The sequence below is a fragment of the Hemibagrus wyckioides genome, linkage group LG06 (genome assembly GCF_019097595.1).
Source record: "Hemibagrus wyckioides isolate EC202008001 linkage group LG06, SWU_Hwy_1.0, whole genome shotgun sequence".
In the NCBI taxonomy this organism is placed as follows: Eukaryota; Metazoa; Chordata; class Actinopteri; order Siluriformes; family Bagridae; genus Hemibagrus; species Hemibagrus wyckioides.
Window position 1 is genome coordinate 20,759,033 of NC_080715.1, and position 23,202 is coordinate 20,782,234.

At 38.9% G+C, this 23,202-nt stretch overlaps 1 protein-coding gene across 32 annotated transcripts in view; it reads right to left on the reverse strand.

Annotated features, from left to right (window-relative positions):
• Positions 1–23,202, reverse strand: part of clasp1a (cytoplasmic linker associated protein 1a) — a 54,892-nt gene that overhangs the window by 18,092 nt on the left and 13,598 nt on the right. For 14 of the 32 annotated variants that reach the window (XM_058391301.1, XM_058391296.1, XM_058391309.1 and 11 more), the window contains exons 3-22: positions 17,178–17,256; positions 16,946–17,049; positions 16,541–16,632; positions 16,065–16,140; positions 15,404–15,501; positions 13,145–13,215; positions 6,986–7,129; positions 6,289–6,365; positions 5,723–5,815; positions 5,489–5,634; positions 4,961–5,096; positions 4,698–4,768; positions 4,502–4,561; positions 3,887–3,964; positions 3,632–3,799; positions 2,687–2,733; positions 2,377–2,556; positions 1,682–1,705; positions 433–540; positions 26–52 (exon numbers count right to left, since the gene is read on the reverse strand). In XM_058391301.1, the coding sequence (XP_058247284.1) occupies positions 26–52; positions 433–540; positions 1,682–1,705; positions 2,377–2,556; positions 2,687–2,733; positions 3,632–3,799; positions 3,887–3,964; positions 4,502–4,561; positions 4,698–4,768; positions 4,961–5,096; positions 5,489–5,634; positions 5,723–5,815; positions 6,289–6,365; positions 6,986–7,129; positions 13,145–13,215; positions 15,404–15,501; positions 16,065–16,140; positions 16,541–16,632; positions 16,946–17,049; positions 17,178–17,256 (1,879 nt within the window). Of the gene's footprint in view, positions 1–25; positions 53–432; positions 541–1,681; positions 1,706–2,376; positions 2,557–2,686; positions 2,734–3,631; positions 3,800–3,886; positions 3,965–4,501; positions 4,562–4,697; positions 4,769–4,960; positions 5,097–5,488; positions 5,635–5,722; positions 5,816–6,288; positions 6,366–6,985; positions 7,130–10,511; positions 10,623–13,144; positions 13,216–15,403; positions 15,502–16,064; positions 16,141–16,540; positions 16,633–16,945; positions 17,050–17,177; positions 17,257–23,202 lie in introns of those variants that run through there. The other 18 variants (XM_058391307.1, XM_058391295.1, XM_058391292.1 and 15 more) reach the window with 4 other exon arrangements.

A 23,202-nucleotide genomic window follows, 5' to 3' on the forward strand; every position in this document is an offset into this window, starting at 1 on the left:
TGCACAGATGAATCTGGGGGCTTACCACCAGTAGGGTTAGCTGATCTGGATCCTTGTATATGGAGGCACACCAGAGGATAGGTGAAAAGTTACAAAAGAAGCTCAGTGTGACATGGTTATCCAGCATGGATCAGGCAAAATGTTATTCATTTGTGCATTAGAGAAATCAACTTTCAGAGGACGTTACATTACTAAACAGTAATGTAAAATAAAAACCTTTATCCAGAAGCTCATCTGTGTTAAAATAACACAGGGAAAAAAACAACAGAGATGATTTCTAGCTACAAGGAAAGCAGCATCATACTGAAAGAGTATGCTTTTCTGAAAATGAAGATGGCCACATTTGGCATGGTGGACTGTAGAAAAGTGATTCCAGCTGTTGGAGCAGCGTGAAGTGTGTAAGATGTGAGAAGACACAGTGTGAGCACTTACGCTGAGACTGAGACACCACTTTAGCTCTGCTTCGACCTCGGCTGTCTGTTACTGTAGCGTTTGCACCAACAGCACTTCCAGAGCTCTGCCTTCTGGTGCGCACACGACCTGAACATAAAAACAGTACAGCATTAGTGAGAGATAGAAGGAAAACAGCAGCGCAGTATAGGGGTGATTCTTGGATAAAGCAGAAACAGGACTTTATGAATGAGGAAAAAACAGACGTCAATAACAGATTTAAGGCAGAAAGAGATCAAATATGAAGTTCGATAACAAGGAGTATGTACATGCTTAGGGAAAAAAAGGCAACTGTACTTGAGTTTTCCAGTGCCTTACTGTAACAGACATAATATACCATGAGTATGTTCTTTCAATGTATAGTAAAATGGCTATTTTAAATAATATTCCCTAACATTCTCCAAGTTGTGAAGTTAATTGCACACAGTGTAATTGTAGTATTTCAGTGATCTGTGTCAATGTTTAATGGAAAAGGTCTCAAAATGAGAGACAAATGAACCTGAAAATACAATATAACTGAGTGTTATAAGTGTCCTGGTCAAAAAATACAGTCTCAGATAAACCCTCCAGTACAAATAACAGTGCAAACCCTTAAGTGTTAAATAATAACAGCAGAATTTTACTGTGGCATCGGGGGCATGGTCGAGTGCCGGCTATGGACAGAGAGAAGGCAGGCTGAACCGACAGGATGATTCTTCATGATGATTCTTCCCTGTGTTCTGCTATTGTGAGTTTACTTATGTGTCTCTTTGTGTTTTCAGAGCCTCCCATTACCAACTAGCAAGGGTTAAACAGAATTCAAGACTGCTGTGCAAGGATGATGACACAAACACTCTTACAACATGTAAATTTACAACAACACAGATGAGAATCATCATGTATTACCGGCCTGTTCGACCCGCATCCTCCTATCCACAACAGATACTCAGCCATGCCCCCCACCACCACAGTAACATTTAAACATCAATAAGGTACAATGGTGATTAAATCTGTGACAAAACCAGATCTAAAATCTAAGAGGAATATTTACATTCAGTAGATTGCTACTCCCTGTCAAACCATAATTTTGGACAGGATTGAGGCATCATGCAGACAAGGCATGCAGAAGTAGAGCCACCACATTTAACTTCTATCGACATACAGGGGGAACATGAACACTGCCTACAGTCCACCAAAGGACTTAGTCGAGAACAAGACACACATACAAACAAATTATATACACAAATCTTACCATCTATTTTACCAGGTGTACCATCTTTGGGGCAAAACAAAAGCAGGGGAGTGAAGAGAGGAAGTATAAGAGGCAAAGGTTAAAGTCAGTTAGTTTGGAAGCGTGGAAGACAGGGCTGTAAACCATGACAAGGATTGCGTGGAAGCCTAGGTGAAAAACTGTTAACGGCTGCAGGTACGGGAAGATGCTTCGATTGATATTTTTTTCAGGTAATGGAAAAAACAGCACAGAAGAGAACAAGAAGTGATATTAATCCACAAAACCCAAAGTGTCTAAGAAAGGTAATGCCTCAAAACAGCCTGGTATAGTGCAAAGGGAGGTACAGTGGAATACTAAATAAAACTAAAATCACGTATAACACTGCACATAAACGTAAACTATTTCGGGTGTGCTTGAAAGACCATCTGGCCGTAGGAAAATCAGTATCATTTATGAATTTTCCAAAAGTTACCCAAAACCACGGATAACCAAGCACAACACACCCATGACACTGATCGTTATTTGTTCCTCATCAGAGCACAGCTTAATAGCACTTAAGGTGCCCATCAGATTTATTAATGGGCTGCTATGACCATAAAAGCCAGTGATTTTATGGGCATTCCATTAAAATTCTCTAATTAGAGTTGAGAGTGAAGAAATCATAGCCAACGGTTGGACACGCTGAGTGCTGAGAACTTGCAAGTTTGGAATCTTACCCAGAGAAGCATAGGATCCTGGGGGAAGGGCTGCAGCTGAGCTGAATGGGGAAGGAGAGGGACCAGAGGGCACAGCAGGCATTCGGGACTTGGCACTAGCAGCAGCATTCACATCAATGTCACTGCGTGAGCGCTGGAGTGAGCTAGGGGTGGACGGTGTCCTGGAGCTCACCACCTTACCTATAAGACAAATAGGTCTAAAGGTAAGTTCCAGATAAAACCAGATCACACTGAATTGATTGAAACAGCATATTACATTGCATGATTCAGCGTGTCTCTACATTTTAGACAGAGGCAGCAAATCGCTTACTTCTAGTCATGCTTCCTCCAATCACAGTCCTCACAGACAGGGGCCGACTTCCCGGAAAAACAAAAAGGAAAGGTTATTTGTCAGTAACAGGAATAGTTGTGGGATATTATAGACAAATAACAGCTGCCACAAATAAGCAATGTTTTGCTTCTGCAAAAACACTAGACATTTAAATGTAAGGACAGATAAAGTGGTGTGAATAACAATCTGGGAGTCATTTTGGCATTGTGAGGAGATTAGTCTTCGTTACGCAGACAGGGGTGCTGTGGCTAGAGAACACAAACAAGCTGAATTCAGAACATGAGTTATTCACACAGCAGTCTACGGGTGTTGCTGAAAACCGTAAACAATCTTGCATAAAATATCGCTTAAATTACTGATTAATTGCCAGGATGATAAAGATTTTTTTTTTTTTTTGAAGGGTTTCATTTATCAGCTGAAATGTTGGCCATACCGACATTTACATTGCTCTTCCTTGGTGATTAATGTGCTTAACAGTTTAGTAAACAGCAGCCATGGTGACGATGCTTTTGTTTGCTCTAGCTGAGCATTCAGCTGAAAACATTAGTGCACTTGCTCCAGCACTCTAAGCAATCCTGTGCTGTATATTAGGCAATTATCTCATGTCCATCTCATCTGTTTGGTTGTCTGTTTAAAGAGAATGAGATCATCATTCCACATTCCACATTTATCACTAAGCTAACAGCGCACCAATCAATCACGGGACATACTCAGTCTGCCTTGGCTGTGCAATAATAGAAGAGCAAATAAATATTAGAACTGATGACGGGATTGGCTATAACGGTAGCACACACTGTAAAGTGAAAAACCTTTCTATTAAATACGGAAACTGTTTGTCAAAGGAAAAACACTAGTATCTGTTTATATTAAAGCTTTTTTGCAGCACATGCAATAAATAAACACATTTTTTTTAGAATATCTCACTTGAGGCTCTCCTGAGAGCTGGAGGAGGAACGGTCAGACTGAGGCAGTGACACTATGCTGTCAGAACTCTTCAGGTAAGACTGGATGGCCTTCTGATAGGTCGACTCCAGAGACTGAAACAGGTGCTCCGCCTCTCGGCTGTAGTGACTGTGAAATCCCCAGTAACATCTATATAACAAAAAAATCAAACCATCAGTCTGGAACACAATGAAATGCAGCGCCAAATGAAATGTTCAGACAAAAAGGCAGACTTACTTTCTGGCTATAGATCTAGCCTCTGAATCAGCATCATGAATTCCTTTCTTGATGGTCTCGGTGAGAACTGCAACATGCCTAGGATAATATGGAAACATGATTAAAACGCACACCAAAGCAAGTGCAAACAGCTCACGGTAGTGTCTGCTCTCTTTGCTAGAAAACGTGTGTAAAGACAAGCAGTCTGTATCTTTAGAAACTTCTTGGACTTGGGACCAGTCCTTTTCCAACTCCCAATTCACAGCAAAAGGAGCCCAAAGAGAAAGAAGGGAGAGTGGGAACCCAGCCCTCTTTATAAAAGGGCTCCGGGGAATATTTCCATGGAAACCACAGGGACGCATGGTTGCTGCTCACTCCTGGCTCATCAATTAAGACTCATGAAAAGACTCATTTCTCATCTGTTCAACCAAGATGAGACAAGTAAGACGCACTGTCTCAAGTTAAATGCCCCCAGCACTGGGGCTGAGGAGCTAAAGTGGTGAACTTGAGTAAATGCACACATTTCATATAAACGTAGACAGCAAAGGAGATATTTTTTTTTTTGCGACATTTAGGTTTTTTTTTCCCCATGGTCTGCATTATGACAGTCATTATTTTTTCCTGTTTTGCACTCACCTCTCTAGTGTATGGGTCTGCCATTCCTGCAACAACAGGTCTAGAAATTCATAACACCGTCTAAAAGGGAAAACATAGGTTTCAAGAACTTTTTTTAATACAGAGGCAAGGAGATTTAATTAGAAATAAACAAAATGATTATTTAATTCTGAAGCAGTCTCTTGTATTAAATAACAATAAATGATTAAGACCTCACCTTCGAACAGCCACTGATTTCGATGTGCAGTTACTGGTGATGATTGGAATTAGACGAGGATAGTGTGTATGCTAAGAATTTAAACACAGTTATTAGAGACCAAAATGTGTGCTTTAATGAAGATTTAGACTTATTTTCAGTCAGCTGATTGCATGCTAATTTGCATAATGAAAAACACTACAACACATATCCGCAGTTAAACAATCTGACTACAAGTCACATATGTAAAAAGGGTTTTAGGTCAGGCTATGGTAAACACTCACCCGTAAAATAAGTCGAATAGCAGCCACACCTGATGTGGCCATGACTTTGGCGCTGTTAGGCACAAGATTGAGCAGCGCGGGCATGATGGCTTCTGCGCCGTGGTCAAATTTGTTCCCGAACACTGAGGACACATGTCTAAGAAGGCAAAAACAACTCATCCATGGAATGCTTGATTAAAGGTACAGACAGAAATGCATCAGGAAGACATCTTGTTTGACAGTAAAACATGAAGTGTGTTCACATATCCATCACCAAATTGCTTTTTAGACATAAACTTCTCCATGCTTCACTCACTCTAGTTTCACATCATTACAAATACATTAAGGTAGGAGATAATTAAAGACCTGCACAGCAACATGTTCGATCATAGCAATCCACACCACAAATTTCAGACAGCCAAAATGAGTTCCGACATGATGAGTTACAAGAATGTGACAGCGTTTGGCTTTTTAAAATATACATAGTAACAAAAGTAAACCCTATGTCGATAGCTAAACGTCAAAAACATACAAACAAATGTCTCATACCCGAGAGTGATGCAGGCCTCCCGAACCACTTGTGAGCGCAAGTCCTTCACAGAGAGTTTGAAGGCACCTTCCAAAAGGCGAAGTTGTTGAAGGAAACCCTCGTTATCTGCAGCTCCAGCCAGGAGCAGCGAGCGTACTTTCTTCAGCTAATGAAAAGAAAAACCCTTAGAGACTTAACATCAGAATGCTTACAGTCTCTATTAGAGGCAATAAAAAGACTTGAGCATCACTTACAGCAGTAACTCTGTGCTCCCAGTCATGTTTATCATCTGACAAGACCTCACGTATCTTAGTCACAGAGTCTTCCAGTTCTCTACTGGAATAGATCTGTCAAGAGGATATTAGTTATGGTCTCATGGACAGTCCAAAGAATATATATACACATATAAAACACATTTATTTTCCATAAGAACTGAAAATTATTTTCTTCCTAATTTAGTCTTGGTGAATTCCTATTCACCAATTAGTTCTCCCATCATATGACTAGCAACCTTGGAGGGAGAGCGCTGGTACTTTTTTCTTTTAAAATGGTCCTCCTGCTGCAGTACAGGGTGGCATAGCACTTTCTGCCCCCATCCAAATGCAAAAGCTTGTAGGCACTCACAACTGGATAGTGTTAGTGTGATTTATAGAGGAGAAAGAGTATGCCTCCCAAGTTGAGAGTAAACAATGTTTTGCTCTCTTGGACTCTCAACCAAGAATAGCTGTTGCACTGAAAAGAACTTCAGGGCAAACACTTTTCTGTTGCAGCACTCAAGTGCACTTTAAATGGGTTTTTGTGATATGCGTGTGTAACTTACCTGTACAGAAGGAACATCTTCAAATGCCTTGATGAAGTCTTCCTCATCAACAGCTCCAGCACTGGCTCCCTCTTTCCCTGTAAAGAAAATTGAATTGATCATCTTTTAAAACTCATCTAAAAATCATTTAAATCAGTCTTTTCATATAGCACAGTTCTTCTCTTGTGTGATGTATAAAGAATACATTATGATAGTGCCTTATTCTTCTTACACCATAGCCATTAGCCAAGATGAGCACTTTTCAATTATTAAAAAAAGTGACGCAATATACTGCTTATGATTATAATTAAATTTAATGAACCAGCAAGTCTTTTCTCAGAAAACCTTTGGTTGTCTGTTGTTACTATAGAAACAATAACATTAGAATTAGGACAGCGAAAAATAACCCAGTAATTTGCCTTGCAGTTGCTACTACTGTCTGCACCATGTCATCTGATACGTCTGACACTTAATGACTTGACATATGTTAATTAATATATAAGTACAGGTACTGTGTTAAAGCTTTGCATGGGTAGTCCAAAAACATGCCAGCCCATACATGTCCACTGATGTCATATCATTTAAAAATGAATGGTCAAAATCGTACACTTTATTGTATCTGAATTTAGACCAAGGATAAATCATATAACATCAAACTCAGAGCCCACAAAAACATTAACCATGTCTGAACATTACATCAAAGATCTATGCGAGTTACCTGCAGCTCTAGGTGCTGAGGCAGAACTGGGTCGTCTCATTGAGCCCATGTTTCCTCCTCGCCTGCTGCTGGAGAAACCTTTAGACGAAGTGGAAGAGGAGGACCTGCCTCCATCCACAGAGTCCTCATCGTCAAAGTTCTTATCTGCACAAGAGAGGTGCAACATTGAGCCACATGTTATCACAACTTCATCATTTACAATCAATCTGCACATTCAGGAGATGTATTCAGATGACAAGCTGGAGAATTCATACATGACCCGATTCATTTTGTTAAGAATAACTAGAAACAGGCATAATTTGTATAAATAACAAACAAGGCAGAATGTCACAGAATATTTTTCAAGCTCTGGTTATTGATGAGTCACTCAAACAGAGAAATTCTTCAGGTGAATGCAACACCAAAAATCAATAGTCCATGCAAAGTGCAACAAAACAGGAACAGGAACATTACGTATGCATGTCAGTGTTTATCACAGTAAAAATGCTCAATTTCAGAGGTGTTGCCAGTGATCCTGTGTTATATAGTTATATTTACACAGGAAGCAGTTTGTTGCTGTTACTGAACTAGCTGGGGCCAATATCCTATATATCATGATCATTTTGCTCATGTTGAACATGATGCTTATGTTTATTTTGTTTCTCAATAGATAGAAATACATTTAAAATAAAAAAAAAAACATTGAATAAAGGATGATTCTAATTGAGAATGTGCAATTGTTCAACATTGCAGTGGACAGAATCTAATTTCCTGCTTCATAAATTGTTATCTAGGCAACGGTACAAAAACTAATAAGCAAAAATGATGCACAAATACTAGGTATTTAGTCCAACATTACCTGCTTCAACTTCAAGCACAAATTTTTAATTTTGGTACCTCAGTAGTCATTAATTCATCATCACTCCAATCTGGTCAAAAGCTACCCAAATGCTGCTGGACAGTGGCAATGGTTATCCATTCTGTTAGGTTATCAACTCATATATCAGTATTAAAACAGGATTACAGTATTTACTCATTTGGAAAGAAACTATGCTGTCAATATACTTCCAACTGATGATGCTTGCACAAATGGCCAGACTGTAAGACCTTCTGTGAAACAAGAAGCAGTGTGAAACTTATCAAACACTGTAGTTCATGCAGCGGGAATCAAATTCTAAAGTTATAGGAATGTTATGAAGCAAAATGTAAAAAAGAAACCTCATTTAAAACTGGCACAGCAATATAGAATGAAAAACAGAGTTGATTAATGCACGTGAAAATTAACGACGGGATTTAATTTTCCACATCAAGAGTCATTTTGATGGGACGTCCTAAAAAGAGCGAACATCTTCGGCCATATAAAATACTGACTGAAATGCTCACCACGGCACTTCATCAACTGGCAACTCAAAATGTAAAGCTGATTAATCTACACTCAAGCATAACTGAGCTCCCTTCCCCAGGACTCGAGTAAGGATGAACACAAATTGTACTACACCCTTCACCTATTTCTACACAGTCAGTTTATCTCCCAGTGATGCACACAGAGCTGTGCAGTCATTTGTACCATCCAGCTCTAGTTGTGACATTTTTCTTAATGACAAGCTTTGACTACTACAGATAAGGACCTCATAAAGACCTGTGATCTACAGGATATGAACGATGGACGTGTCAAAGAAAATTTATGAAGACCTTAAATCCATAATGCATCATAAGCCAGAACACATAACGGGTTATTTTGCTTTATCAAAGTAATCATAAGCAGAACAAACATAAAGGCCAAAAAATGCCCTTTAATTGTGTGCGAGCAAAGTAGCTATAAAAATATATATTTTTGCTCATTAAAAAAAAAGTTGTTGTCAGGTTTTCGCAAAAAGAAGATAAAATATGTCCTCTAGTGGGCAGATTTCAAAAGTGCACCCTGGTGAACAAAAAAATAAACCATTGCTAATTTGGCATGCACATCAAAGCAACCTGATCAAATGTATACAATAACCACAGCAAATTACACACATAATATCAGAAGTAATCAGACAAGCATCTCTCTGTATGTCAGTGACAAAGTAAGAAGGAAGAGCCATTAGCGAAACAGGAAGGCGATAGGCCTATCCCAGCATCCTGTGTTTGGCATTTGAAGGGGAGGGACCACCACTGTCAGTCAGAACTGAGAATATAACAAGACGCACGTAATTCTAGCCTAATAAACTGAAATAAAAAAAATTATACGGAATTCAAAAGAAAAGCATAAAAGCACTACTGCTCAACACACTACGAAATCCAGAAAGGTGCATTAACAAATGCTCTTAATGGCAGCAACACAGTTTTACTCTATTAAAATTTTGTTTTGTGTGCCTATGAAAAAGTATTTAATTCAAATCATGATGAGGACAGCGAAAGTTTCTGCAGATATCACCAGAATGTTTGCATCAATAAACAGTTAATAGCAAAAGAGGAAAGACTAGCAGTTTCTATTGTTACCCCCAAATTAAAACATTAAACTGTGATTTGTTCAAGCCCCAAATTTGTCCTGCCCCGAACGACCAATAAAAATCTGGTTGTATCATATAGTACGGTGATCATTCTTCGATCTGCTCAGAGAATAAATAGTACATGCCAAAAATATCTAGCAGAAGGAGCTGAGCACTCCATGGAGGAATTAGGTGTGTCCGTACTTGCAATCCTTCATGCATTATGGGAGCACTACACTATATATGCTGACACAACCACAGGCAGAATAGAAATTTACATAAAATAATGAACCGCTCATCATAGATGCAGCTCAGACACTTCACTCCTCCCTGCAGCTTTAAATCAAAGATAAATCCAGAAGTAGGGCAGCATCTGCAGCTGACTATAAACCAGATTTTAGCCATAGAATACTCTAAAAGCTATGTACTTAAAAAGTAAACCTTAATCTAAAATAAATATGAATGTCAGTATGTTAACAACTTTTTGATTATTTGCCAAATATAATGCAGTGCATCAAGATATAGAGTATAACCATTATGCTAACTTGTCCTCTATTCACACAAATGTGGAGAAAAACCTAAAACTAAGAACAGTGTTAAATGTACTAAAAGTCCTGAACATGACCAAGCATCAATAATAATTAATTTGTGTGTTTACAAATAATAAATGCAGCAGCAAATTGACACATACAAATAGATCTTTTTTTCAAATTCAGCTACAGAAAATGATAATACTAAAATATATATCCAATCCAGAATGTCCCTAATATTTATACATATCTGATGATAATAATAGAAGGAGAAAAGGAGGGGTTTGGAAGCCGTCCGGCCCTCCTCCGTTTACCCTTCCGACACAAATACACAACCCTTCACCGAGTCCTAAACTGTTGCGTTAAGTTTCATCCCATCCTGTAATGTGCTACACAGCACCTTTTTAAAATTATTTTCATTAAATATAAACTCTAACATGGTCTCAGAGCTTAAAACAATCACCCTATTCCTACAGCGCAAATATTCACGATAACTGCAAATACCTGAAATCAGCGCACATGAAATAGTTTCATTCTTCTAATACATACCTTCCCCTGTTGTCATAATGCGAGAGTATTTTTGACTCATAAAACAAGCAGATGGCAAAGAAAAACACAGTTCAGACTCTCTGAGAGTTTCTCTCTGGTGTCCTGTCTCCCTCCCTCCCTCCCCTTCCTTCCTTCTGGCTCTGGTCTTGTGACTGCACAGAAGACAAAAGCCACCCTGCTGAGCTAACGAAAAGCTGAAGCTATTACTGTGTGTACTGGAAACATATGCAAACAGTCATTTTCTTTTGTGTTGATAGAAAGGGAGATTGTGTCAACTGAATGCATAACACTCACTCCTCCATAAAAAATGCCCAAGGCGAAGAAATGCAAAGTCAGCATCAAACATTAAGAGTGAAAATGATCTTAAAATGAAAATAAGCTCTAGAAGGAATCGTTAAGATATTCCTAATTACTTTCCTACATAATAGCTAAAACATACACTTACCTATCACTTTATTAGGAACACTGGTGCACCCACTCATTTAGGCAATTATTATTTGCTAGCAGTGCAATACACAAAATCCTGCACATATGGGTCAGTAGCTTCACCTCAATCATAAAAATGGGGGGAATATGTGATAGTCTTTTTGACAAGTGGGATTGTTGGTGTCAGAGAAGCTGGACTGAGTATTTCTATAACTGCTGATCTCTAGAGATATTTATGCAGTCTTTAGAGTTTACTCAGAAATGTGTAATAAAAATCCAGTTCTGTGGATTACTCAATCTCAATCTGTTGAAGAATACTCAACAAATAATGGCCAGACTGGTTCGAGCAAAAGCATCTCAAAATGCACAACATAAGCTATACAATGGACTACAAGAACACCAGAAGACCAGGTCGGGTTCCACTTCTGTCAGCCAAGAACAGAAAGCTGAGGCAGCAGAGGGCACACACTCAATAAAACTGGACAGCTGAATACTGGAAAAATGTAGCCTGGTCTGATGAATCGCATGGCACACAGATGGTAGGGTCAGAATTTGGCAGCATGAATCTATGAATCCAACCTCCCTTGTGTCAAACAGTCCAGGCTGGTAGAGGTGGTGTAATGGTGTGGAGAATGCTTTCTTGGCACACTTTGAACTCATTAATAACAATCATGCCAAAGCCTTTTTGAGTGCTGTTGCTGACCATGTGCATCCTTTCATGGCCAAATTTTACCATCTTCTAATGGCTACTTCCAGCATGATAATATACCATGTCACAAAGCAAGTCAACTTGAACTGGTTTCACGAACATAATAAGTTCAGTGTTGTTCACGGGCCATCCCAGTCACTGGATCTGAATCCAGCAGAACACTTTGGGATGTGGTAAAACAGGAGATTCACAGAAAGAAATTTTGCTAGAAAATTTGCACCCAAACAAAATATTGCAAAGGAATATTTTGAACATCTTTTGGAATCAAGGACATGACTATGGACAGGGTAGCATGTGAACCAGTCTGCAGTCACACTGTGTATTCTGACACATTTCGGTCTTGCTGTTCTGATATCTTTACTCTCACATTATGAGCTAGCCTGTCTGGTCCAATCCCACAGAAGACCTTTTGCAGCACACATTGCTGAAAAAGGTAATGTTGGCTAAGACCGAAATGTGTCAGAATACACAGTGCTGCTGCAGACTGGTCAGAGTGCACATGCTGACCCTTGTCCACAGTCTAAACTACCTACAATGGGTGGTGAGAGTCTGAGAATCTGAACTGGACCTTGAAGCAATGGAAGAAGGTGGTCTTGTCAGATGAATCATGTTTTATTTACATCATGTGGATAGCTGGGCGCATGTGTGTCACTTAAAGACAAGCCACAAGGATGCACTTTGGGAAGAAGGCAAGTTGTCAGAGGCAATATACTGCTGGGAAACCTTGGGTCCTGGCACTCATGTGTATGAACGTTCTTTGACATGTACCACCTACCTAAACCCTTTGTGGCAACAAAATACCCAAGAGCCAGTGACCTCTTTTAGCAGAAAAATGCCACAGCACACCTTCAGAAGTCTTGTAGAGTCCATGCCTCAACAGGACATAGCTGTTCTGGCAGCACATGAGGGACCCACACACTATTAGGCAGGCAGCTTTAATGTTATGGCTGCTTAATGTAGCCTAATTCTAAATAATTTATTAAATGTTTTCAATAAATGACTGTCAATAAGAGAAAAAAAAAAAAGAGGAAGCTTTGAATCACAATGTAGTTTCTTTTAGTCACCTATAAAAAAATTCCATTTATGCTGTTTAAATGATGAAGGGTATGCCACTTCACCCAGCACTAAGAGAACTAACCTATCCTTCAGAGCCCTGGGGCAAACTAACCTCCTGCAAGCTAGCTCATACTGAACAGAATGCAAACATGAAGGCAAGACACTGACTTGCATACACTATGCATACACACATGCTGACAAACACACACCAACAGGAGACGGAAGAGACAAGGGGTTTGAGACTGTGTGTGGCAAATAAAGAACAAGATTTACAAGAGGAAAAAATAAATACGTCTCAAGAAGCTTGTCAGACAATCAAATTTTCAATCAAATGTCAGTATGAAATACTAAAATAATAAAATCTGCTCTTAAAGGGAAAGACAAATAGAAAAACACTACCTTAGCCAATCACTGTTTGTCTTAACTAAAATTCCAACCTTACCTGACCCAGAAGAGAGGATCATGTTCCCAGATCTTTGGACCTCATCAAATCTGGCAAAAATTACATTCAACCTGAAGAAAGGGCAGAAGGAATAGGTTGTTAGTAACTAGTTTTGAAAAGCAAGCCAGAAAACGAACTAACAAAAAGATTCATACCCAAACAATTGACTCCTCTGATAAAATGTACATTGTCAAATGCTCTGAATAGTCAAAACAGCCTGTTTCTGAAAGTAATGACCTCATATTTTAAGACCAGTGTCTATATAACTGAAGGCTCCTGTCTGGTATGTTGTATAAACACATGAAAGAGGAGATGAAGCATGGCATCGAGAACAAACTATTTTAAGCTTCCAGTACAAACCCTATATTTTCCTAGCACTGTTCATACATAAGCACACCATGTCTGGTCGAGTGAGACATACATTCACAAATGATTTGCATATTATAATCGATCGATTCTGAACAGACAACAGAGAGATATGGCAGTATAAAGGAAATGCTTTAGTGAGCAGGCTTTTGTAGCAGTAGACCACATAAATCAGAAACATCAGAAATCTATGCTCGCAAATATGCTGTTAATATCCAGGTTAAATTGTAAAATAATATAGAATAATCAGATTACTACCAATAATGTGATATTGTTTTACAAATGCGTTAGTTTAATAGATAAAGATAACAGGCTAGTGTGTAGTGCAGAGGGATTTAAGCAGTTTGACTTCAAATGCACAATGTACACTATATTGGCAAAATTTTTGGGACACCCCTCCAAATCATTGAATTCAGATGTTGTTTTTCAGGGGTTGGGCTTGGCCTCTTGGTTCCAGTGAAAGGAACTCTTAATGCTTCAGCAGACATTTTGGACAATTTCATGCTCCCAACTTTGTGGGAAGAGTTTGGGGATGACCCCTTCCTGTTCCAACATGACTACACACCAGTGCACAAAGCAAGGTCCATAAAGACATGGATGAGCGAGTTTGGTGTGGAGGAACTTGACTGGCCTGACATCGATCTGATTCATTTTTGGAATGAATGAGAGCGGAGATTGTGAACCAGGCTTTCTCGTCCAACGTCAGTGTCTGACCTCACAAATGCGCTTTTGGACGAATGGTCAAAAAATTTCCATAAACACACTCCTAAACCTTGTGGAAAGCCTTTTCAGAAGAGTTGAAGCTGTTATAGTGGCAAAGGGTGGGTCAACTCCATATTACATTCATGTGCATGTAAAGGCAGACATCCCAGTTTTGGCCTGACTAGCAGTCTCCACTCTAATTCATCCTTGTGTACGAATCCATCCCTGTGTATGAATGATACACTCTGCTTTAACAGGAACACCTATACTCCCGTTGTGTGTGAAATTCCCCGAAGATTAGTAGTTTCTGAAATACTCAAATCAGCCCATCTTCCACCAACAATCACGCCACAGTTAAAGTCGCATAGATCACACTTTTTCTTCATTCTGTTGTTTGATGTGAGCATTATGCATAAATGGGCAGATGAGTAAGTGTACACATGTTCCTATTAAAGTCGACACAGTGTGTGTGTGTATATAATATTTACTTATATACAATTTGTAATTTTTCAAGAACAAAATGATACAAAATGATTCAACGACAACGGTGAATAAAAAACAAAAATCAACAACCAACTTAGGGCTGGATTCAAAAATCACACCAAAAGTCTAAATTAAAATGTGAAATTACATGCAGACAATGGCTCTGATGATTTCATTTCAGTACCCAAAAGCAGTAAGGGCTAGCATGTGGACGTCTGTGCAACCGACCCTCTAAGGATATTCCTCCCCAGACCATCACTGACCCACCATCGAACCTGTCATGCTGGATGATGTTGCAGGCAACATTCCCCACGGCAACTCCACACTCTTTCATATCTGTCAATGTGAACCTGCTCTTACTCATCAAGAGAACAGGGTGCCAACTCTGGACCTGCCAGTTCTGGTATTCTTTGTTAAATGCCAATTGAGCTGCAAGGTGCTGGGCTCTGAGTGCAGGTCCCACAAGAGGATGTAAAAACAAAAATGTGTACTGTCTGCATGATCCAAATCTCTCTCTCTTTTTTTTTTTTTTTTTTAAGAAAAACCCTCATCTAACCAATGTGTTACTTTCATGTGGCAGGATGAAAGGATCTATTTCTATACTTCTGTAAATTGAACTGAAAAAATATGAAACATAATATAGTTTAATGGGGGGAAAACTCATCACAAATACAAGTAAGAACCATGCATAATCTGAGTCTATCTCACCGTGATTGTGGCAATCCTTTCTTGCTGAGGTCCACTCTAACCCTTTCTCCAACATGTCTATATATTTCCACAAGGCAGTTCATGGCACTGTCCCTCACCTGGTGAAAAAATGGGACAGGACTTAAACACACACAAATGCACATAAGGATATATACGAAGAGTGCATATTTGCACAGTATAAACAGATAAATATGCAAAATAAATATTCCATTTAAACTGATCACAAACTTTATAATTATTCTTTAATTATAAGAATTAAAAAAATGAGTATTAATATTAATCAAAATTCAAAGATTCTCTAAATGTACACCTCTACAAATCAGGCACAATACAGTTAAAAGATTTCAGTGTGATCATGAAGTAAAATTTCACCTTCAAATCGAATTGTATTTAGCTGCTCTTAATTACATAAAATAGACTATATGACACTACAGATCCAATTGGAGTCAAGAACATAATTTATGTATGCATTGTCTGAATATCACCACCAGGGGGTCTCCTATCTCACCAAAAAGAAGAGCGTTGCAATTTTGGTAAATAAATTAGTGCGTGAAAATGTAATTAGATCATACAAGCTATACAATAGTACATGAGGTGAAGCAATATAATATTTGCTCCTATATTAATAAATGCATGTGTTAAACAACAAAAAAGTGCAAACCTGACTTGTGGGGTCTCCCAACAGATTACATATATGTGGTACTATTTTGTTTAGAGTTAAGCCTTGGGCACCATACCTAAAGCAAAGAAAAGCCAACAAGAGAAGAACAGATTTAATGCACCATGGAGGACATCTCAAACACCCAATTCACACATTTTATGAACGTCTATTTATCATGCTGTCCAGATGGAAGGTAATATCAGGTGTGAACAGGTCCTGGCACCCTGCTATTCAGTAGTATGTCCTTTTAGCAAAATGGACACCAACACATGAGACTGCAGATGCTAGACAGAAGGCTACATTACTATACAGTTTAAGCTTAATATTAGATTAACTGAAAGACAAATGCAGAAGCGATAAATCCCTCAAATATGTGAACTGAATCATGCATTTCAAAACCCAACTGGTTTAATAGGTAAACCTGTATGTATAACTATTTACTAAAAGAAGAGCATTCCAGAGGAAGTGTGACCTACGCATTTAGTGTTCCAATGAGACAAAGACAGACTCCTTCTCTGGTCCTGTTGTTTTTGTGTTTGAATCCCCCCAGCATTCTGTCCCACACATACTGCAAAAACAACGTAACAGAGTTAACAATCAATAATGTAATCATCACAATAGCTGGAATTAGTATAAATACTAGTGCAGTGGTCATTATGTGTGTTGAAGTGAAATGACAATAAAAGCTTATGGAAATTTCTAAATGATGGTCAAGCCTATTGCTGTTAATATGTAATGAAGTGTAAAGTCACTCAGGGATGCTTGAACTGACATTCTAAATCCTCAAAAATGCTTGGGTTGCAACACAACTCCTTTAACTGAGAAGTCGTAACTACAATCAGAGATATAGCAATTTTATTGCAAAGGCAGTGCAGAACTACCTGAGGGTTAGCAGCCTGGTCCATGATCTTCAGCAGCAATGTCTGGTCCTGGTCTCTGACTTGATCTTTGGCATCACCTAATCGATCTATCAGGCTAGGTAAAACTGAGAGAGAAAGAAATACAAAAATCACCCACACATTTTAATGTCTAAGTTAGTAACCACATATTTGGCAAACATAACCCCATTGTAAAGTAGTCCTCATGCATTTTTAATCAAAAAAATAATCTTACCTGTTCCAATCTGGGTCCGGAAACGGTCTTGTAATCTTGTCACTAAGGCGGACAAAATGTCAATCCCCAGCAAAGCCAACTAGGGGGGGAAAAAATTAATATTACAAAACATTTTCAATATGTCTATTGTGTGTCCATTTCACTGACAAGTATTTTGGAAATGAGATTGACCTGACCTTAAAAACATGTTCATTATGTTACCGAATTCACTCACTGAATACTTTATAGGAACACTGTACTAATACTGAGTATGGTTTCCTTTTGCTCTCAAAACAGCCTCCATACTTCATGGCATGGACTCCACAAGATATTTCTTTGGTATTCTGATCCATGTTGACATGGCTGCATCAAACAATTCCTGCAAATCTTTCAAGTGCACTTTCTTTTTGTGAATCTCCTGTTCTACCACATCCCAAAAGGTGTTCTGCTGGATTCAGATCCAAACTCTTACACTGATCTTATGGTCATGAAACCAGTTTAAGACGACTTTTGCTGTGCGATATGGCGCATTAATATATTCATATAAGTAATCACTGATGAAGATTAGTCTGTTTTTAATCAACAAGGCCCTTTCACCCACAGAACAACTGTTCATCGGATGTTCTTTTCTGTACTTCCATCAGTCACGTTATTTTCATTTACATTACTTCCTCAACTTAAGTGTAAGAAAAGGCTGTACAATATAAACAAGTCAGGTGATCCTGCTCTTGCCATGTTGATAGCTGGTTTCCTAAACTACCTAGCTAGCTATCCCGTGTATTTATTGTGAGAGAGAAACTGGATCCGATCACGACACTGAGAACAATACAAGAACACAGCTTATATAAATGCCAGTTCTACATGCAAGGATAGTTTGGATTTGCACTATTCAGATATTGATATTCAAATACTTAAAGATGATAAATATGCAAATGCAGGGTAAAAAAACAGAGGCCCAAATGACAGTCACCCCATTCTTCAACTAAGTGTGTAAAGTCTTCAAATACAACTGTATAGTTATTCATTTCTATCAGAGTATTTCCCTGCGCCTACATACTCAGCTATTCAGCTCAATCAGCAGATGGGCCTGAAGGTCTAATCCTGATCCATTGTTCACAGACAGAGAAGAATTATAATAATTACAGTGATGATGACTCAAAGAAGAAGAAAGCTGAGAGAGAAAGGATGGAGTGGGAGATTTCGCTTTGAATACTAACAAAATGAGTGTTTTATGAATTCTATTTAGTTATTTACCTGCATCTTATTACCCATCACTTATCATATTACCATTATACATAACTTCTGTGTAATTTAAAAATGCAACATTTATCTTTTTGCTCTACATACATCTGGACTGCTACCTGCAGTAGTTAGACACAAGTGATGGATTGCCTCTTACTCGGTGGAAACGCCAGATGAAATTCCATACCATCTCCTAATTTAATCCAGAGCATCCCACAAGTGCTTTATGGGGTTGAGGTTAATTTAATGGCCAGCCATATCGAGCGTCTACCTCACTGTCTGTCCGAACAGAGAATTTTCAGCGTATTGTTGCAGTCGCAGTCTTAATGGCAGATCTACAAAGAGTCTAATGTGTTCGTCCTGGGTCTAGTTCATATCTGGCATTACCATGCATCCATGGGTGATCAGATAACATGTGGATTCATATCCGTTCACACCTGGCATTATGAACGTATCTCCAGAGACAACTTGTAACTGATTCACTGTATCACTGTCTAGCTACAGCAATGATGCCGTCAATTAGTTGGTCCTTTGTTGATGTTCGGGACGCATCAGGAACCGTCTTTGTGACACAAATCACCCAAGATGTTTAATCCCAGGTGTTGCACTGGTGTGGTCACTCGAGGAACGATCAGACCTTTACCTTTCAGATAATTATCTTTCCTGTCAGTCTACTGAAACCTTATCCTTACTCCATGCATATTAGCAGCACTGGCACATACCATGTGCCTCTGCTTGCTCCCTTGGACAGAAACCCTATTTCTTGCAACACTAAAAAATAAAGGCTTATTCAAAACCTGATTACAAATCAATTATACAAGATACAGTTGCATTTATGTCCATCAATACATCTGCATTTCCATACGCTGTGTAACTCAAGATCATACTCCTTTGTTGTAGAAAAAAAATGAGAACATTACACCTCATATCTTATTCAGAGTGGTTTTACATTTCCAGTGCACAAGCCGGACACACAAACCTGTGTGCTGCCCATGTGATCTCACACTCTATATCAAAATATTATAAACAGGTTTATCTAGATAATATTAAGAGTGTTAATAACTGAAAAACTGGATATATCTTCCAGTTAATTATTTCTGAGACATACAGATAAACTGAGAAAAGTAAATGCAATGAACTGAAAAAAGTAATTGATGCTAGGATTAGTCAACAGGTTTGCACAAGATTAAACCAGAAACCTCAAACAAGTCGTCTTTAGCAACCATCTGAAAGCGTAAAAAACAAAAAAAAATTAAGCAACATGGGTTGTCCTTTTACATTATACTCCACGTGCAAATGTTTTCACCCCATACTGTCGAGGGTACACACAGCAGAATGTCACCGAGTTGTTATACTTCATCAAAACATCTACAAGGAGCTGAACGAAATGAACCTCGGAAAGCCCCAAGCTTTCAGTTTCTCACAGTTGGAAGGACCTAAATTTTCCATCAAATAAATGGGGTACAGTGTGCTAGTGAAAGCATGTTTTTACTGCTTCCTGTTCAAATGAAATGGCACCCATCTGACTGTGCATGCTGCTAGGTCTGAGAAGTTTACACATTATTGCAGTGTCAAATGGAAATCAATCTCCTAAACAGTGGTTCTGTATTAACTGCACTACCGGGGCTGACCTGAGAGAGAAAAGCAGTTCCATGAGACTATTTAAATAATAAACCCAACATGAGTTCTTTCTTTTTTTTATTAAAAACATGTATTATAAATTAAGTCAATTAAACATTGCAGGGTTTTGTCTAAGTGCTACTTAGAAACAGCTTGCTGTTAAAGTGACATTTCCACCTTGTTAAATACGAATTAGTAGATTCATTATGACCCAGTACTGGGCTACAAAGTGTGTTCGAGGAGCCCGTTTTCATCAGCTAGACAAATGAAGGAAACAGTACAGACAATGCGCCTTTTCAGAAATATCTGTATGATGCAAGGAAATTGCTAAAATGCAGTTCAGAGCATTCATGGGCCTTTAACGTGCCGCGGTCTTGAATGACAGGCTTTCTTGTCAGTAAGGCTCCAGTTATACAACCTAATTCCTGTGAACCCAGGTACCAGGATCTGCCAGATAAATGTCCAGGTGTCAGAGTATCTTACGATCTCCCACACAGTAAAAGATCTATTAATCCAAGAGTGAAATCTTCCACCTCAAAAACACAGTGCAAGACATCAAACCAAACAAAACTGCTGATCGGTCACGGACGTCTTAATTCATCTGAAGGAATGCAAGTAGCTGAGCCATCCGTGTTCAACAGTACAACTAAATATAGTCACAGGAGCCATGTTGAGATCCTCAGCACTCATGAGACCAGTTCCTGCAGGGATGAGGATTATCACACAACACTCCAAAGCCACAGGGATCTAAGCATCATCAAGCCTCATAACAGCAAAACAATCTAATAAAAACAAGATCATTCTCAGGCATGGCCACATGTAACATCAGTTTGATTACACACTTTAGGATTTTAAGCTATGAGACACAGCAATGATATCTTACTGGTTCATATGGATCTCACACTGAAGAACAAAATGCAAAAGAATATAACAAAGTGTTACTCTATTGTACAAGGAATGTGTTAAAGAAGGGTAACACAGGTTTGCACCGGATCCTTAAATAATGCCTGAGGATATGCTTTAGTTGCTTATGTGTCATCGTTTATGTTACTGTCAGGTCATAGTTTATGAACAGTACTGCCTGTGAACTATTTAACTTTTTCATGTACTACTTCAAGCTCAGCAGTTAAGTCAGTAAAACAAACTTTAGACACCACTGTCATTTCACAGGTAAAACTCTTCAATCTAATGTGGACAGCAGATGTCAACTTCATTCCATTCCTGTTGGCACAAGTGGAAAATCAAATCTACCTGGAACACAGAGAGACCACTGAAAACACATGCACACACAGGCCCTGTTCACACTTGATAACAATCTGGTTCACATGTGGACAGGTTTGTCGAGAGAGTCTTGTGATGCTATCACTCAGACCATTTGTGGAGGTTTGTCTGGGACAAATGCAGCACCATTGCATCTCTAGTGTAAACAGGAATGGTCCCAACAATCAAAGGATCACCGATTTACCAGTGTTTTCACTTGTGCAATTACTGAACCACCCACAGCAAAGCTGATACCTATAGACCCTTTTTGGGTGATTACGTCACAGCGCTAGCTGGAGGCAAAATGAAGGGAAAACTGGAGGCAGCCAATACAAACCAGTACAGAGTCAGCTACACAAGGAATGCAAATGTCATCTTTTTGTGTTGTTGGGTGCCAGAATCGATGAAGTACAGACTCCAATTTGAAGTTTTATCGCATACCTGCTGCCACTGCCAGACAAAAAAAACTCAATACTTTAAACGTAATAAAACAAGCAGACTGGACAGAAAAATGCTCCCGATTACAGTACACACTTCATAACAGAAATGATGTACTTCATATATTAGAAATGCTCGGTTTTTCTATCAGATAGATGTACATGTCAGGTCAATCAAACTGGAGGTCATCCTGTCACACTGTCCATCCATTGAGTGAGCATGTATGGGTCAGCCAATCTGGTTCCATCTATTAAAGTTCATTTTTTCAAATGACATTTGTGGTCCTGGACAGCAAGTGACCTAACAGTCAGATAAATTCGGATTTTGACCAGTCATTGTTTTAAAACAAACTACCGCTTGTAAAGTGGCCAGGGAAATCTTTCTGCCTCCACCTAAGCTCCGCCCACAAAACAATGTTTACTAACGGAAAAAGGGTCTATTGATGCACATTACAGGTCCATTTTTTTGTTCCTGTTCTGTTGGCTTGCATGATTTGTATACAGAATATTATTTAAATCTTTATATTAAAGATGTATTCATGGTGCTCTGCTCTGTGTGCTTCTTGTACTTACTACAAGTTTCTTTAAGACTATTTATTAAAAGGTGTAGAAAACCCTTCCCCTACCCCCTTCTATTTTCTCCCCAATTACCACCCAGGAGCAAGTTCCCCTAATCATACAACAGCTATCAGGCGAGGGAGTGTGAAAGCTAATATGCATTTCCTCTGAGACACACGAAGCCAGCCAAATACACATCACAGGGCAGCATAACACTTAACCACCCTCTTCTGCAAACATGCTCACAGAGGCCATGACTGGTTAGTGTCACGGTGACCGACACAGGAGAGAGAGCATGACCTCCATCTCACCAGGTGAGCACAGGCAAGTTTGCTTTCTGTCCAGTGGGCTCACTCGGGAGCTGTAATTCTCACATTAAACAATTCTGCAGCACTGCAAATTTAATATCTGAACATGTTTTATCAGAAGTCTGGGTTATACTAGGTTATAAAATCCTAATAAAATACAACAAAAATAACAAATCTATGAGAAACAAGGACAAATAAAATATTCCTAGTCTTTATATATACTTAATAACAATCTAAGGCCACCCCATCAACCACTCCTTCACACACACACACAACATAGATTGATAGACAGACAGATTATTCATCCCAATGGGAAATTTACAAGAATATTTCAAGCTCTGTGGGAAACACTCAGCCAGGTAAAAAACAAAAAAAGAAAGAAAATGGTACTAACAGCGTCAACAGTCAGTAGTGTCTGGGTACATACACTGATCAGGCACAACATTATGAACAGTGACAGGTGAGGAGATAATCAGTGTTATTCACTTCATCATGGCAGCTGTTAGTGGGTGGGATATATTAGGCAGCAAGTGAACATTTTGTCCTCAAAGTTGATGTGTTAGAAGCAGGAAAAATGGGCAAGAGTAAGGATTTGAGTGAGTTTGACGAAGGGCCAAATTG